We start from the raw sequence: 15,929 nt of genomic DNA, 5'->3' as shown, positions 1-15,929 counted from the left end.
TTGTGTGTGACATCTCTGTCTGGTTTTGGTACCAGGGTGATGGTGGTCTCATAGAATGAGTTTGGACATGTTCCTCCCTTGGCTATATTTTGTAAGAGTTTGAGAAGGATAGGTGTTAGCTCTTCCCTAAATGTTTGATAGAATTAGCCTGTGAAGCCATCTGGTCCTGAGCTTTTGTTTGTTGGAAGATTTTTAATCACAGTTTCAATTTCAGTGTTTGTGATTGGTCTGTTTATACTTTGTTTCTTTTGGTTCAGTCTCAGAAGGTTGTGCTTTTCTAAGAATGTGTCCATTTCTTCCAGGTTGTCCATTTATTGGCGTATAGTTGCTTGTAGTAATCTCTCATGATCCTTTGTATTTCTGCAGTGTCAGTTGTTACTTCGCCTTTTTCATTTCTATTTCTGTTGATTTGAGTCTTCTCCCTTTTTTCCTTGATGAGTCTGGCTAATGGTTTATCAATTTTGTTTATCTTCTCTAAGAACCAGCTTTTAGTTTTATTGATGTTTGCTATTGTTTCCTTCATTCCTTTTTCATTTATTTCTAATCTGATTTTTATGATTTCTTTCCTTCTGCTAACTTTGGTTTTTTGTTCTTCTTTCTCTAATTCTATAGGTGTAAGGTTAGTTTGTTTGAGATTTTTCTTGTTTCCTGAGGTAGGACTGTATTGCTATAAACTTGCCTCTTAGAACTGCTTTTGCTGCATCCCATAGGTTTTGGGTCGTTGTGTTTTCATTGTCATTTGTTTCTAGGTACTTTTTGATTTCCTCTTTGATTTCTTCAGTGATCTATTGGTTATTTAGTAGCATATTATTTAGCCTCCATGTGTTTGTATTTTTTACAGTTTTTTCCTGTAATTGATATCTAGTCTCATAGCATTGTGGTTGGATAAGATACTTGATATGATTTCAATTTTCTTAAGTTTACCAAGGCTTGATTTATGACCCAAGATATGGTCTATCCTGGAGAATGTTCCATGAGCACTTGAGAAGAAAGTGTATTTTGCTGTTTTTGGATGGAATATCCTATAAATATCAATTAAGTCCATGTTGTTTAATGTGTCGTTTAAAGCTTGTGTTTCCTTATTTATTTTCATTTGGATGATCTGTCCATTGGTGAAAGTGGGGTGTTAAAGTTCCCTCCTATGATTGTGTTACTGTTGATTTCCCTATGGCTGTTAGCATTTGCCTTATGTATTGAGGTGCTCCTATGTTGGGTGAATAAATATTTACAATTGTTATATCTTCTTCGTGGATTGATCATTATGTAGTGTCCCTCTTTGTCTCCTGTAATAGTCTTTCTTTTAAAGTCTATTTTGTCTGATATGAGAACTGCTACTCCAGCTTTCTTTTGATTTCCATTTGCACAGAGTATCTTTTTCCATCCCCTCACTTTCAGTCTGTATGTGTCCCTAGGTCTGAAGTGAGTCTCTTGTAGACAGCATATGTATGGATCTTGTTTTTGTATCCATTCAGCCAGTCTATGTCTTTTGGTTGGAGCATTTAATCCATTTACATTTAAGGTAATTATCTATATGTATGTTCCTATTACCATTTTCTTAATTGTTTTGGGTTTGTTTTTGTAGGTCTTTTCCTTCTCTTGTGTTTCCTGCCTAGAGAAGTTCCTTTAGCATTTGTTGTAAAGCTGGTTTGGTGGTGCTGAGTTCTCTTAGCTTTTGCTTATCTGTAAAGGTTTTAATTTCTCTGTCATATATGAATGAGATCCTTGCTGGGCAGAGTTATCTTGGTTGTAGGTTTTTCCCTTTCATCACTTTGACTATGTCCTGCCACTCCCTTTTGGCTTTCAGAGTTTCTGCTGAAAAATCAGCTGTTAATGTTATGGGGATTCCCTTGTATGTTATTTGTTGCTTTTCCCTTGCTGCTTTTAATATTTTTTCTTTGTATTTAATTTTTGATAGTTTGATTAATACGTGTCTTGGCATGTTTCTCTTTGGGTTTATCCTGTATGGTACTCTCTGTGCTTCCTGGACTTGAATCACTATTTGCTTTCCCATGTTAGGGAAGTTTTCAACTATAATCTCTTCAAGTATTTTCTCAGACCCTTTCTTTTTCTCTTCTTCTTCTGGGACTCCTATAATTCGAATGTTGGTGCATTTAATGTCGTCCCAGAGGTCTCTGAGACTGTCCTCAATTCTTTTCATTCTTTTTTCTTTTTTCTGCTCCCTGGCAGTTATTTCCACCATTTTATCTTCCAGCTCACTTATCCGTTCTTCTGCCTCAGTTATTCTGCTATTGATTCCTTGTAGAGTATTTTTAATTTCAGTAATTGTGTTGTTCATCACTGTTTGTTTGCTCTTTAGTTCTTCTAGATTCTTGTTATTTGTTTCTTGTATTTTCTCCATTCTGCTCCAAGATTTTGGATCATCTTTACTATCATTAGTCTGAATTCTTTTTCAGGTAGCTTGCCTATTTCATCTTCATTTATTTGGTCTTGTAGGTTTTTACCTTGCTCCTTGGTCTGTAACATATTTTTTTGTCAATTCTTTTTTTTTTTTGATGGGTGGTGCTGTATTCCTGTCTTCCTGGTTGTTTGGCCTGAGACATCCAGCACGGGAGTTTGCAGGCAGTTGGACAGGGCCGGGTCCTGGTGCTGAGATGAGGACCTCCAGGAGGCCTCACTCCAATTGATATTTCCTAGGGTCTGAGGTTCTCTGTTAGCCCAGTGGTTTGGACTCGGAGCTCCCACCACATGAACTCGGGCCCAACCTCCAGCCTGGGAACCAAGATCCTGCAATTTTCGTGGCGCAATTAAAAAAAAAAAAAACAGAAAGAAAGAAAAAAAAGGAGCAGTACAATATCAAAGAATAAAAAACAAAATAAAATTAGAAAGATAAAAAACATATTAGGAAAAATAAAACTATAATTGAAACAACTGCAACAAGGTAAAATGAAACCACCCACAGAAAAAAGAAGAATAAAAGGGGGGGGGGAACAAGCCAAAAGGAGAGAAAAATAACAAAGTATAAAGAATAAAATAAAATTAGAAAAACAAAAGATTTATTTGGAAAAATAAAAATATAAAAGAATCAACAACAATGAATCAACAAGGTGAAACAGAACCCCAATCTAAAAGAGGAAAAAAAATAACTCTTGGCTCTGGGGGTGGCGTTTAGGTGGCGGTGGAACTTAGGCAGGGGCGGGGTTTAGGGTGGGGCGGGACCTAGGCGGGTTGGGGGTTGACGTTCAAGCGTGGGGCAGGGCCTCTGCTTAGGACCTGCCAGAAGGGGAGCGGCAGCACGTGGAAAGGAAGGTCTCTGGAGCTGGGGTTCCAGGAGTTTGGAGGTGGGGCCCTGAGTGAGGGTGTGTGGGTGGGGATTAGGCCCAGCACGGTCGGAGGGCGTCTCCGAGTGTAGAGGTGAGGCCCTGGGTGGAGGTGTAGGGGCGGGCCTTGGGCTCTGCGCCGCAGGAGGGAGGCTCCGAGGGCAGAGGATTAGGCCTGGGAGCCCAACAGGCTTCCGGATGCCTAGGTGAACAGGGTGAGCACTGGCCGCGTTCCTTTCCGTTCCTTCGTGCCCCTTCCCCACTGTCTCCCCAAAAGTCTCCCCCGTCCCCGCTGGACCCCTAACCGTGGATGGGTCCCGCTGGGTGTAGGAACTCCTCCCCTTCCCCAGCCGCCCCTCAGCAGTGCCGTCCCAGAGGTCTGGCCTTTACTTTTGCTTCCCCTTCCCTCCCTCCCACTCCCTCAGGACCCATGTGGCTGGAGGGGGCCTTGGTGGGCAGAGGATCAGGCCCGGGATCTCAGCAGGTTCCCAGGGGCCCAAGTGGGCAGGGGAAACCTGGCCACGCTCCCTTTTGATCCTCTGCCCTCCCAATGGTTCCCCAATTTCCCCCTTCGGGCGTGGGATCCCTTCCCCTCCCCCAGCCACCCCTCAGGGGCTCCAGTCCCATCCCACCTCCACTTTTCCTCCTCCTTCACTCCCCCCACACCCCACATCCTACCCAGTTGCTGGAGGTTCCTCCCATCCCCTTAGGTGTCCGTGGTCCCCCACCGGTGCCTGGTAGGTGCCCAATTTGTGAGGAGATGCAAATTCCACGTCCTCCTAGTATGTCATCTTGTCCATGTTAAATTTTTTAAGGGGTGTTTTTTTGTTTTTTTTTTTTGGCTGCGTTGGGTTTTCGTTGCTGTGTACAGGCTCTTCTCTAGTTGTGGCAAGCGGGGGCTACTCTTCATTGTGGTGCACAGCCTTCTCATTGCTGTGGCTTCTCTTGTTGCAGAGCACAGGCTCTAGGCACAAGGGCTTCATCAGTTGTGGCACGTGGGCTCAGTAGTTGTGGCTCGCGGGCCCTAGAACGCAGGTTCAGTAGTTGTGGTGCACGGGCTTAGTTGCTCCATGGCATGTGGGATCTTCCCGGACCAGGGCTCGAACCCGTGTTCCCTGCATTGGCAGGTGTATTCTCAATCACTGCGCCACCAGGGAAGTCCCGACCATGTTAAATTTTTATGAAAAACAACTACGTTTCAGAACAACAACAATATGCTGGAAGAGGGGCACTGTTTGCATTTTTACAATTTTACATGAAATTTCTTTCATGTCTGGCTCGAGACAAGTGTACTGGATTCCCACACCTGCTTCTGCCCTCAATCTGCTGTGATGTCACACGTCTTGGAGCCCCCCGGAAACCCCACTGTGCGTTTCTGAGGGACCAAGAGTGAAATTAGCTGGCAGCACCCGGCACCACCCACTCCACCCAGCCTTCACAGGAACCCGACCTGCCCATTATCACTGGGTGGGTCAGGTGCCCGGTGGCATTCTTCCCGGATAAGCACCTAACCTTCAGCTCTACTCCACCAGTCCACAGCAAGTCATTATAGACCTCTCCTTCAAGAAAACAAAGTAAAACTCCTATTCACCTTTCCCCTCCTACTTAATCCTTTATCTGTTTCTTGTTTCTTTCCATCTATTCCTTCTCTTTCTCACTTTTATCTCCCTTTCCTCTTTAAGAAGCCAAATTATGAAATTTAAGTCCATTTTAAGAATTTATATTTTGTGTGTCCTATAGGACGCTGTTGATCTTCCACTGAAGAACCTGGTTACTTCATTCTGACTTGTATTTGCCACAGTGGCTGACGGGCCCTCTGACTGAGCTGTCAACCTCTTCCGGGAAAGGACCCTGTTTCAGCCCTCACTCACGCCACATTTATTTAACACGCACTCACAGAACATCTACAATATACTAGATGATGGACACACACAGACCACGCCTCCCACTCCCACCTCCAGGACATAGCCCCTGAAGGAGAAAAACATGCAAACAGGCAGTTCCAGCACAGAGGGTAAACTCCACGCAGACAGGATTCTGTACAAGACCTGCGGGCACCCACTGCGTGGAGGGGTCAGAAGAGGCTGTCCTTTGAAGCAGGTTTTCTTGTTTTTAAAGTCTTTTTAATGGAGATATGATTCACATACCGCAAAACTCACCCACTTAAAAGTGTACGATTCGGGAGCTTTTGTATATTGACAGCTGTGCAACCCTTACCACTATCTAATTCCAGAACCTTTTCATCACCCCGAAGAAACCCCATGCCCATCAGCAGTCCCTCCCCATCCTCCCCTCTGCCCAGCCCCAGTAATCTGCTCTTTGCCTCTAGATTTGCCTATTCTGGACATTTCAGATAACCAGAATCATATTATATGTGGCCTTTTGTGTCTGATTCCTTTCACTTGACATGATGCTATCAGGGTTCGTCCATGTTGTAGTGGTATCAGTATCTCATTTGTTTTTATGTCTGAATAATGTTCCACTATATGGAGAAACATTTTGTTCATCCATTCATCATCTGACCTATGGATGAGGTTTTGAAGAATGAGTGTAAGAGGTGACTATCATGGGGAATGGCATTCTAAGCAGAGGGCAAGATGTGCTTTTCAAGAAAAAAAAAAAAACAGAGCAACAAGGCAATTCAGTGTGTTTTTGAGGAAAGTGCATGCTTGCTTCAGCAGGACTGCAGTGCAGGGCTGGGTGGGAAAGTGGCAGGAGATAAGGCGAGGCAGTTACCCCGGAAGACTCCCCACTGCAACCAGCTCAGCTGACGGCTTCCCCTCCCTCTCCATGTGTTTTTAGAGCCACTGTTTCTAGGTTTTCTCTTATTTCAAGTAGCAGTTGCTGTAATTACATATGTGATCATCTTCATCAGATAACCTTACCTCCAAGCCACAGAAAGTCATTCACTGCGCGAAGCAGGTCCACGGACATATGGTAATGGACCAGGGAGTCCTGCAGCATCCCGGCCTGCAGGCACAAATCCCCCACATGCTTCCGCATGCGCCCTTGGCACCGCTTCTTGTAATGTCTATAAAGTAAAATGCACAGAAATGTATCATTGCTAATGCCCGACTTCTGCCCCAAAAGCACACTGGCTAAGCACTTTGCAATTCCCTCGCTACAAAAAAAATGCTAAGAAGGCAACCTTAGGCTCCACAATTGAAAGCCAGCCACCATCATTGCCAGTTTATGAGCAAAGTTATTTTTTAAACCTAATAGGATACACGTATTTCACATGGATAATATTAGAGCAGCCTTTCTCTTTTCAAATTTTCCAATCACAACATTAGCACAAGAAAGTTTATGTTTCAGCTTTTTAAAAAAATCAATTATCTTCCACTTTCTTTACCTCAAACCTATTATTATTTTATAAAGAGAGCTATGCTGCGTATTATAAGCCAACTGTTTGGCTTTTGCAAACAAGACCTTTATCGTCACTATTTCAGAGCAAGCTTTAATGATACTCTGAGAGGTGGGGCCTGGGACCCTCGCTAACAGCTCTTTAAATATTGGCAAGGATGTGCTATTAAATACTGCAAAAGCTTCTAACTCTGCATCAACTCAGAAACCAAAGAAACTACACCAAAATCCTGCTTTATCATTTTTAAATATTCCTATTCTTTTGAATATTAAATTTCTTAAAAGATAAGATTTTTCAAGAAAAACAGCAGCTGTATTAAATTTCCTCCAACCAAGAAAGCAATCTTATCAAGAAAGAAAACCCCTATGCTAATCCAAAAGATGTGAAGTTTCTAGCTAAATGAATGCACAGATCTCAATACAAACTTAAATCCCATCAGATCTAACTCTGGAATGTAGCTTTTCTGTTCCAAATGTTCGCTGAACTAAGACCAGCACGTAACACAGAGAAGGAGAGAAGAGGAAAGTCGGCTTGTCCTCTATCTGTTTTCTTCCCAGCCACAAGGCACTGCTAGGATGGCCCCCGCCAACAAGCCCTCCCCGTAAGAAAATACTGCATCTAAGCTGCCCCGCCATCCCCAAGCACACCCTGCCATCTCTCCCCCACTGGTCACCTCAACAGTCCTCTAATGGTCTTCTAATGACCCGCCCACCCTGTACCACCCTCCCCTTCATCCCTGCTACACACACACACACACACACACACACACACACACACACACACACACACACTCTCTCTCTCTCTCTCTCTCTCTCTCACACACTGCCAGAGTGGCCTTCCCAAAGCACAAATCTGATTAGGTCACTCCCTCACTTCAAAGCCTTCAAAGTTTCCCCAGTACAGTTCTAGCCCCCCCGCACTGCCTCCTGCGTTCCCCAGCCTTACCACAGTACCAAGGCCCCCAGTGACCGCAGGGGCCACCTGACCCTTCGGTCTAGCTACTTCCCACCCACCTTAGGGCTCATTTCAACTCAGTTTCTCATCATGGAAGCCTTCCCTGCCTCCAACCTCTGCACCTGTGGGCCTCTCCCTCCCAAAGGTGGGCAGTGCTTGGCCTGCTTTCTTGCCGTGTCCTCCTGCTCTAACCAGAAAAGAATTCAGCGTCCAAATGCACATTTTCCTCCTCCATGACCACGACTGTGGACTTTTAATACGTGGCCCAGTTTACAAATACCACCATGATGTTGACTCAATAGATTTTGAATTAGACTTTTTTTCAGTAGACTCTACTCCTATCCTGTTAGACTAAAATTTGCTTTAAAGCATCCTGTCTTAACTCTCCAAAAAAAGTAAATTATTGCATCTTCGTATGAACTTACAAAGGTGCACATCTACTGTAGCAAAATATAGCCCAGAACATTTTCAAAAATAAAAAGTGCAACCACTGTGATCAGAAACAGTTGGTTTCGAAAATACAGGATTTTTACAAAAAGGAGGCAGCTAAATATGCTCATAGTTTTTCATATTAAGGTCACACGATTCAACAAAACAATATAAAATATTCGAAATTATATAAAAATAGAAGGAACCCTAATACTTGGGAGGAAATCTCCAAAATACCATACAAACAAAATTCTATCACAGATTTATATAAATTAAAGTATTTAACTCTCGAAGTACTGTATGTCCCAAGACTGGGTCATCTCAAGATTATGAGCAATTCTGTTCCAATCCTTTGAAAACACAGTAAGAAACAGATAAAGGAATTAAGTCAATTCGATTTGTAGTTAGCTAAACTACAAAATACTTTAAACTAAATATTTTAAGCCAATTTTGGAATTTAGAATATAAGCTTTCTCATCAAAATTCTTTTTCCAAAAAGACATGGATCCTTCTTTCACGGATCATTTGAAAATGGTAATGTCACGTTTTTTAAGTCTCTCTAAAAGTTCAGAGTTCTTATATATACATTATTAGAATAGTCACATTGTGTGACCATTGAATATGTTTATGGATAAGGAAAAAAAACATACGAGCAAACAGTATAACAAAGAAAAATACAACATGAAGCCACAGTGGCAAATAAATGTAACATTAACACAAAATGTAAATATTCAAAATATGCCATAATTTGTTGTAAATTTCAAAACTAATGGTGAATTTCAAAGCCATGAGCAATAGAACTTAGCCAAAAATGTGAATATGCTCTAAATACTTCAAAGAGTTATTTCAGTATTCTTACAAGTTATAACCACTGGGTTAAAGGAACTGGAAATAAGGATTGATACAAAAGTTAAAAACCCGATAACCCCTAAGTCATAATGACCTCAAATCAATCATACCTAAATCACAGGCAAAGACCTGCAGCCTCCCCAGATAAAGGGAAAGGCATCCTTTCTAGAAGCTGTGCAAAAACACCTAACACACAGCTGCAAGCACTGTCACAGAAGGCGTTCACACTGCACTTTACACTAAGGACAATTCAACTACAGATATACGCTGTATTATTCTCATGACTTATGATCAGATAAAAGAAGAAAATGTTTCATATGTGTGCAATTTGGGTACTATTTATGTGGCTTGTGGGAAAAAAGGGCTTGGTATATTCTAATCCAAAAACCAATTTACATGCAAAGAATGTATATATTCAAATCCAAAGGAAAACCAGAGCTGCTCAACAACAGTTTGCAATTAAAAGCCAAAGGAACTTGGATAAAGGTAATCTCTCTTTTTTTTTCTTTTTGGTATTATATAGTTTTAAAGGTATTTGCATAATTAAGTGATAGCTACAGCCCATGATTTTGCACTAGCATTTTATGGACTGAGGAAACCTAGATTACGTGCATCGTGCATAAACGCTGACAGGCGTCCCTTTGGTGGAGCTGAAGTTCCAAAGTAGACAACTTTATATTATAAGACAGCTCTGAATAGAAAATAAGAAATGCAATGTTCTGTACTCAATTTCAGATGGTATATGGGCCATTAACTGATTCTGCACCTTATCTTATGAAATCTTCCAATAAATCATCAATGTCGATTTCCTCCATCTGAACTGTTTTATGCTAACGTTGGATATTTAACCTTCACTCCATAGAGAAAGCCCAGGCCTACCCTGCAGCATAGTTACATTCTGCTGAGGAAAGCAGATCAAGGGAGGGCTGGACAGTTTCCATTACAAGTTCGGAAGTTTCTAAGTCTGATGTTGCACCTGTGCGTCATTTGCAAGCATGTCATCATTGGAGTGAAATGAAGACCTTCAACACGGGGATGTAAAGCACGCTGATGCTTCCTAACCATCAGACAAGTCTGAGCTTCATGACATAGACCTGCAGCACTTAAGTCAGAGACTTTTTCTGAAAGACTCCAAAACTGATCCACTTTACCATTCCAGATGTAACAGGGAGGTAGCAGAATTAGTAGTGAGAACACATCCTTGAAAGCCTGACGGGGCCATGCTTGAATCCTGCTACAGCATTTGCTAGCCCGGTGATGCTGGGCTAATGACTTAACCTCTCTGAGAAGGCTTCCCATCTGGAAAAGGGGGCTGCTACCACCCACCTCAGATGGCATCGATGTGGCATGAATGAAATATGTAGGTGGGGAGGCTGACTGGTGCCTGATACAGAGCTTTGCTAGTTTCCCTCCCCCACCCTTCTCCCCTTATAAACTTGCATATTCCCCCTAATAAGTATCAAGCCCCTGGGATAGACTGTCCTATTTTTTGTATCCACCAGTGTAGTGCCTTACCCTTAGAAGGATCAAAAAAGAGCTGCTTCCTGCATAGTAACTATCAATGTTCTTAAGAGATTTGGATTTTTTTAAGTCTATTTTGAGGGGAAAGACTATTCCAGAACTATCCAACAGTCCTTCCACACGTCAGCCCCTCCTCCCAATGCTCATCTCCTCCGCCCTCAGATCCCCTGTCTGATCTGCCTTGTGTCCGTGGGGAAGATAGTCCACTGGACCGCAGGGCTCCACACCACCCCAGGCCTTCCTCCCTCTCTCAAAGAAGACCCCATCTTCTCCCCACTCCCACGCCACTTCAACTCCAGCTTCTGAGTCTAGGGAGCCATGGGAAAGGCCCTGCACCCAGGGCACAGCCCAGCCATCACAGGATCCCACCCTATGTTTTCCAACCCAGATGGCCTCAACTTCTTGCACTTGCTACACTTACTTCTGTTTTGTCCCCCCGCCCCAGAATGAGATGGACTCTTGCAGGAAGTCTGGCCTATTTCGATGAAAGATGAAGGGTCCACATTTGGACCAGAGCATTAAAGGAGAAACAAGGCCTCCTGGCCAGCACGGTAGTGTGGCAAAACCCTTCCCCAGGGGTGAGATGAACCCGGGGGAAGAACGCGAGGTCCTAGGTCAGCCAAAGCATCTCCCTTCACAGCTGACCTTGGGCGATGGAGTTGCAAACTAATGACATGCCCATCAGTGGCAGACATTAGCCTCAACAAATAAAGAATCTTTCTTGCCAACGTGGGTTAAAAGTAAAGGTTGGTGCAGGTAGGGCCTATACATCTGCTAAGGTAAACCACAGACCTGGCTCTGAACGCTTATTGGCTAAAGCAGAGAGGAAGCCGTGGTCACTTAGAGAGGCCCTTGTGTCCACCAGATCCAAACGAACTAGCTATCTAGGAGAAGGACATATTTTTCTGATACCTAGAAAACCTGCCCTCAGAAAGGGGGCAAAAGACTGGCATGGATTTTAGACTAGCCTCTGCCCCTTTATGACGAAAAGTTGCTCAGACAAAGTAAAGTAAATGGCATGGTCAAGGTGAAAGCAAAAGTAAATCTGGTGTCTGCTCCTCCAGCAGCGTCCCTCCACGGCCAGCAGACCCCCAAGCCGGTCACCTCTTCACCGGTGACCACTGGCCAGTAAGCACCACCATGCACATCGCCAGCGACAGCCAAGAACCGCAGGCCTAATGCGTTCATTTAAAAGCCAGAATCAAGCAAGGTGCGGCAGACTTTGACTTCCAAGTTAAAATATCCCGTGAAAACCCTTCGGCCGGCAGCCGCTTAAATCAATTAGCAACTCACTTCCTCAAAACAAACAAACAAAAATTAATAAGGGCTCATTTGTCACCAAATATAAGGAAGACCAAACAGGTTCCCCAAAGCAAGTGTTTGAATAGCTATCAAACATCAGTGGGTTATGTGCTAAAAAAAGCGAAAATTCGAAAAAATTAGAAAATAAAATGATGACCAGGATAATACATGGATCAAAGCAGCAGTTAAGTTTTTGTTTTTTAAAGCGATGCAGGCGGTAAGAAGGCAGCACAGAGGGAAATCTAGCTATTTTCAATGTAACGTGTTCACAGCCTACCTTTTCAGACCCAATAACATACTCACAGGGCGGTATGAGAGAAAAAGAACAAAGGAAAAGAAAAGAAAGAGGAACAAGCAAAAATTAGAAACACACCAGAACAAAAATAACTTTGACAGCATGGTCAAGAATTGACGTGGGCTTTGATGAGGCCAGGGGCACACGTGGACGTTCAGTAAAGCCCACCCACACCTACGCCCCTGGGAAGGCTGGGGCCTCAGGTTGGCAGCACCTGCCGTGGAGCCTGTCAGCGCCTCCAACCAAACCTCCACCTACATCTAGACGTTTCCTTTCGAGCCACAAAATGCAATCTCACTTCAGGTTGGACACTTTTGATCACCCCTACCAAGAGCCGCAGGAGAGTTAGGCTCTGTCCCTGCACCTAACTGTTGTTTTAAAAATTAGATAACTGAGACTAGTGAAAGCAACAAGGGATGAACAGTGACTGGAGTAGAATGTGTTTGAGTTGAGGTCACTGGCATCATTATCTCACTGAAGTGCACATGATGGCTGAGTGTTTACGGTACCGCGAGAACAGAATGGACCCACCAGGAGGGAGGTTTCATTCACTCTGCATAAACCCTTGGCAATAGGGTAAGCCACCATGCACCGAGCACAGTATCCTGAAACTAGCTATTCCTGCCCAATTGCGAGCACAGATTTCAAAAGGCAAAAACAAACTGGCATTCCCTGGTGGGTCTGCAACCTCAAAGCCAAGAAGCTGATGAGCAGAAATGTCACCAGTGCCTCGTCTGGCAAGGATAAGGCACTGGCCACGGGGTCAGGGCAGGGTTCCTGGCTTCAGCCACTCACCCACCAGTCTGTCCAGGGAGGGGCAGGCAGTCCCTGCCGATGCCGCAGGCACTGTGATGCTGTGTGCCCGTGAGGCCCCACCTTGTGAGGGATGATCACCACGGCATCCACCCCACCTGACGCCCGGGGCTCAGCAGGAGGCAACAGGTGCAGTGAGGAGCTGGCCGGGAGCGGGCCTGGTGCTGGCAGCTCTGCCCCTCCGCGGTGCCTGGGCTCCTAACCCTTGCCACCTCGGCTCCAAGGGGAGAAGGGGAGTGCTGGCATGTAGATCACAGGGTCACGCGAAAACTAAGTACGGATCGTGGGTACGACATGCCTTGCCCTTTCCTTAGACCACGCAGACGTGTCCGGGTGAGGAAATGAAGATTCCTCCAGACCCTGCCAGGCACCACCTGCAGGAGTGGCTCGGGGACTCTGTGCCTCTCACTCGTAGGGCTGCCTGGACTTTTTCCCTCAATTCTGTGACATCTTCTCCTCTAACTTATCGACAACCAGAAAGTCGGGTCTGACCTTAGGTAAGTTCAGGAAACCCTGAGCACCTGCTCTGCAGCGGGCACTGCGGCACCCACACCATGTCCCCCATCCTCACCTGGGAGACCATCGTGCGACCTGTACAGAGCGGGGAGGACAGACTCAGGGCCCAGGGCCCAAGGCCAGGAATGACACAGCTACCCGCGCTCTCCCCAGCAAAGGGGACCACGTCTCGGCAAAGGCGTGTGTCTCGTCCTCTCCTGCGGGAGGGACACCGCACTGGCCACACAGGGAAACTGAGCAGAGGGCAGAAAGGGGAAGCAGACGGCCCAGCAGAGCTCGTCTGCAATTCTGGTGACTTAATCACAGGGACAAAGTGAGGACTGAACTTTCCCTGCTCTGTCTGACACTCCCTGAGACACAGAAACCATGAACACACCTTCCTCTGCGTGGAGCGCTCTTTCGGAAGCCCCCACGGCATTTCTGATACCCTAAGCATAAGCGGGGGCTGCGGCGCTGCCGTGGCGTGGCCCTCTGGCAGGAGGAGGACCTGAGCCCTGCAGGCGCCCGGGGACTGGGAGGCAGGAGGCACGGCCCGACCCCCAGCTCAGCTAGCACCTCACTGGGCCGCCTCTCCGCGTTCAGCACCTCATCTGCACATTGACGGGATGAGGCTGAATAACAGTCTTCACACTGTGCCGGAGGGCAGCGCCGTCCAACAGGAAGACAGTGTGAGGCACGTAACTAAAGTCTCCTAGTTTGCACATTTTAAACAGTGAGAACCAAACACTCGCAGCAGATTTGAATAACGTGTTTTATTTAATCTAACACATGTAAAGTGTTATTTCAACATGTAATCAATAAAAAAGAAATACTGAGATAGTTTACATTCTTTTCCCTAGACTAGGTCTCAGCATCTGACGTGCATTTTACCTACAGCACGTCCCGGCTCAGACCAGCCTCCTCCACAGTCTCAGTGACAGTGGCTACCCTACTGGACAGCGCTCCAGGGGGGCCCACCGGGCTCCCAGCTGAAAAGGGGCAGTAAGTGTCCACACGAACCCTAAAAGGATTTCCCTGAACCAAAGGCTGTCCCATTTTTAAGTCTGAAAGCCAGTGGACTGCACCCTTTTCCCCCGCTCCCTTGCTTCTACGCTCCCGCTTGCTTCTCCCTTTCTGGAGGTCGGGAAGCAGCCCACGCTGAGGAGCCTGGGCTCCAGGGAGACTTACCTACTATCCGTGTCCAGTCCCACGAAGTCCTTCTTCTCAAATGGGACGCAGAGGAGCGGGATCTTGTCCCCGGACTTGTCCGTGGCCCTGTCCAGACGCTTGGACTCAAGCACAATGAACAGCGACTCGATGAAGTCCTCGATCCTCTTCTCCACCGTCCCGCAGTCCTCATAGCCGGGGTAGAAGGCCACGTCGGTGCGCGGCTGCTCGGCTATCTCCCCCTGCAGCCCGAAGACGAAGAGCCGCGAGTCGTACAGCGTGGAGCCGTAGATCTCCTTCTGCACGTGGAACTTCTCGAAAGTCTGCGGCCAGTCCTTGGCCGAGAAGCAGTCTGTGATGGTGATGAGGCCCACGACCTTGCGGTGGGTCTGGAAGTCGCCCCACTCGTTGTTCTCGGGCGGGTAGTGGTGCCGATAGCGGATATAGAGCACGCGCTGCGAGTCGCGCACGCTGATCTGGCTCACGGACGAGATCCTCTTGTAGATCTTGAAGAAGTTCTCCTCCGAGACGATCCCCACGGGCTGGACCACCACGAGGAGAGTCTGGTGGTCCTCAGCACACTGCATGTAGTCAGGGACACTCATGGTGAAGACCCTGCCCAGAGAGAAAAAGAGGCTTTGAGGCGCACCGGGTTTTGCAGGCTGCCGGCGCACTCGGGGATGCGGTGATGCTGGCGATGCTGGCGTCCACCAGCTGGAAGGCAGGGTAAGCCCCAAGCAAAGCTGTGGGGAACAGTTTGTCCTCGGAGTTCTGCATATGGCTATCACAGCTCTTATCACAATCCCCTGCTCTTGGACCAGGCTTGGAGCTCCTGCAGAAAAGGGGCCATCTCTTGTTTTCTGTTTCCAACTCCTGGCCAGGAGCCAGGCACTGATGTGGAGTCAGTGCTCAGAAAGCTGAATAAATGACTGAACAACGGAAGGAACTGCTTCCCCAGCCCCTCAGCAGAACAGAATGAAAAGAACCACAGTGGAATCAGATGGTCTGGACTTGAACTCCAGTCCACTTGAGCTCCTGAACTGAAAAATAATGGCGATAATAAAGCTTGCTTGCTAAGAAGACATCTGGATTGAGGAAGGCTGCACATGCGAAGTGCCAGGCATACTGCCTGACGTAGAAGGAGGGGCTCTACACAGTTACTATCCCTCCTTTACGAACTGTGCTTCCTCGGGAGAGTTTTAATAACCTCTCTGAGTGAATTTTGTGAGATATAAAAAGAAAGCAACATCAACACTACTCCGATAAAAAATTAAAAAGAAAGAAAGAAAGAAAACAACATTACCTGATTCTCAGTACTGTTGAAGAATTCAATTAGATAACCCATAGGAAAGCATCTGGCCCGTAGGAGTTAATAAATGTTTGCTGAATGAATGAACAAACAAGCAAATGAATGCTGCCCCCTTCCACAGACCATCATAATGGCACTGCCCAGAAATGTGAA

At 46.0% G+C, this 15,929-nt stretch overlaps 1 protein-coding gene across 6 annotated transcripts in view; it reads right to left on the bottom strand.

Moving 5' to 3' along the window:
• Positions 1-15,929, bottom strand: part of TRAPPC9 (trafficking protein particle complex subunit 9) — a 524,427-nt gene that overhangs the window by 482,324 nt on the left and 26,174 nt on the right. For all 6 annotated transcript variants that reach the window (XM_079901721.1, XM_079901717.1, XM_079901722.1 and 3 more), the window contains exons 2-3: positions 14,489-15,082; positions 6,164-6,309 (exon numbers count right to left, since the gene is read on the bottom strand). In XM_079901721.1, coding sequence (XP_079757847.1) covers positions 6,164-6,309; positions 14,489-15,072 — 730 coding nt within the window. In that variant the 5' untranslated portion in view covers positions 15,073-15,082. The remainder of the gene's footprint in view (positions 1-6,163; positions 6,310-14,488; positions 15,083-15,929) is intronic.

This window comes from Stenella coeruleoalba, assembly GCF_951394435.1.
Source record: "Stenella coeruleoalba genome assembly, chromosome: 17".
Lineage (NCBI taxonomy): Eukaryota > Metazoa > Chordata > Mammalia > Artiodactyla > Delphinidae > Stenella > Stenella coeruleoalba.
The sequence above is the reverse complement of the archived record's forward strand: the minus strand, read 5'-3'. Positions and strand labels throughout refer to the sequence as shown.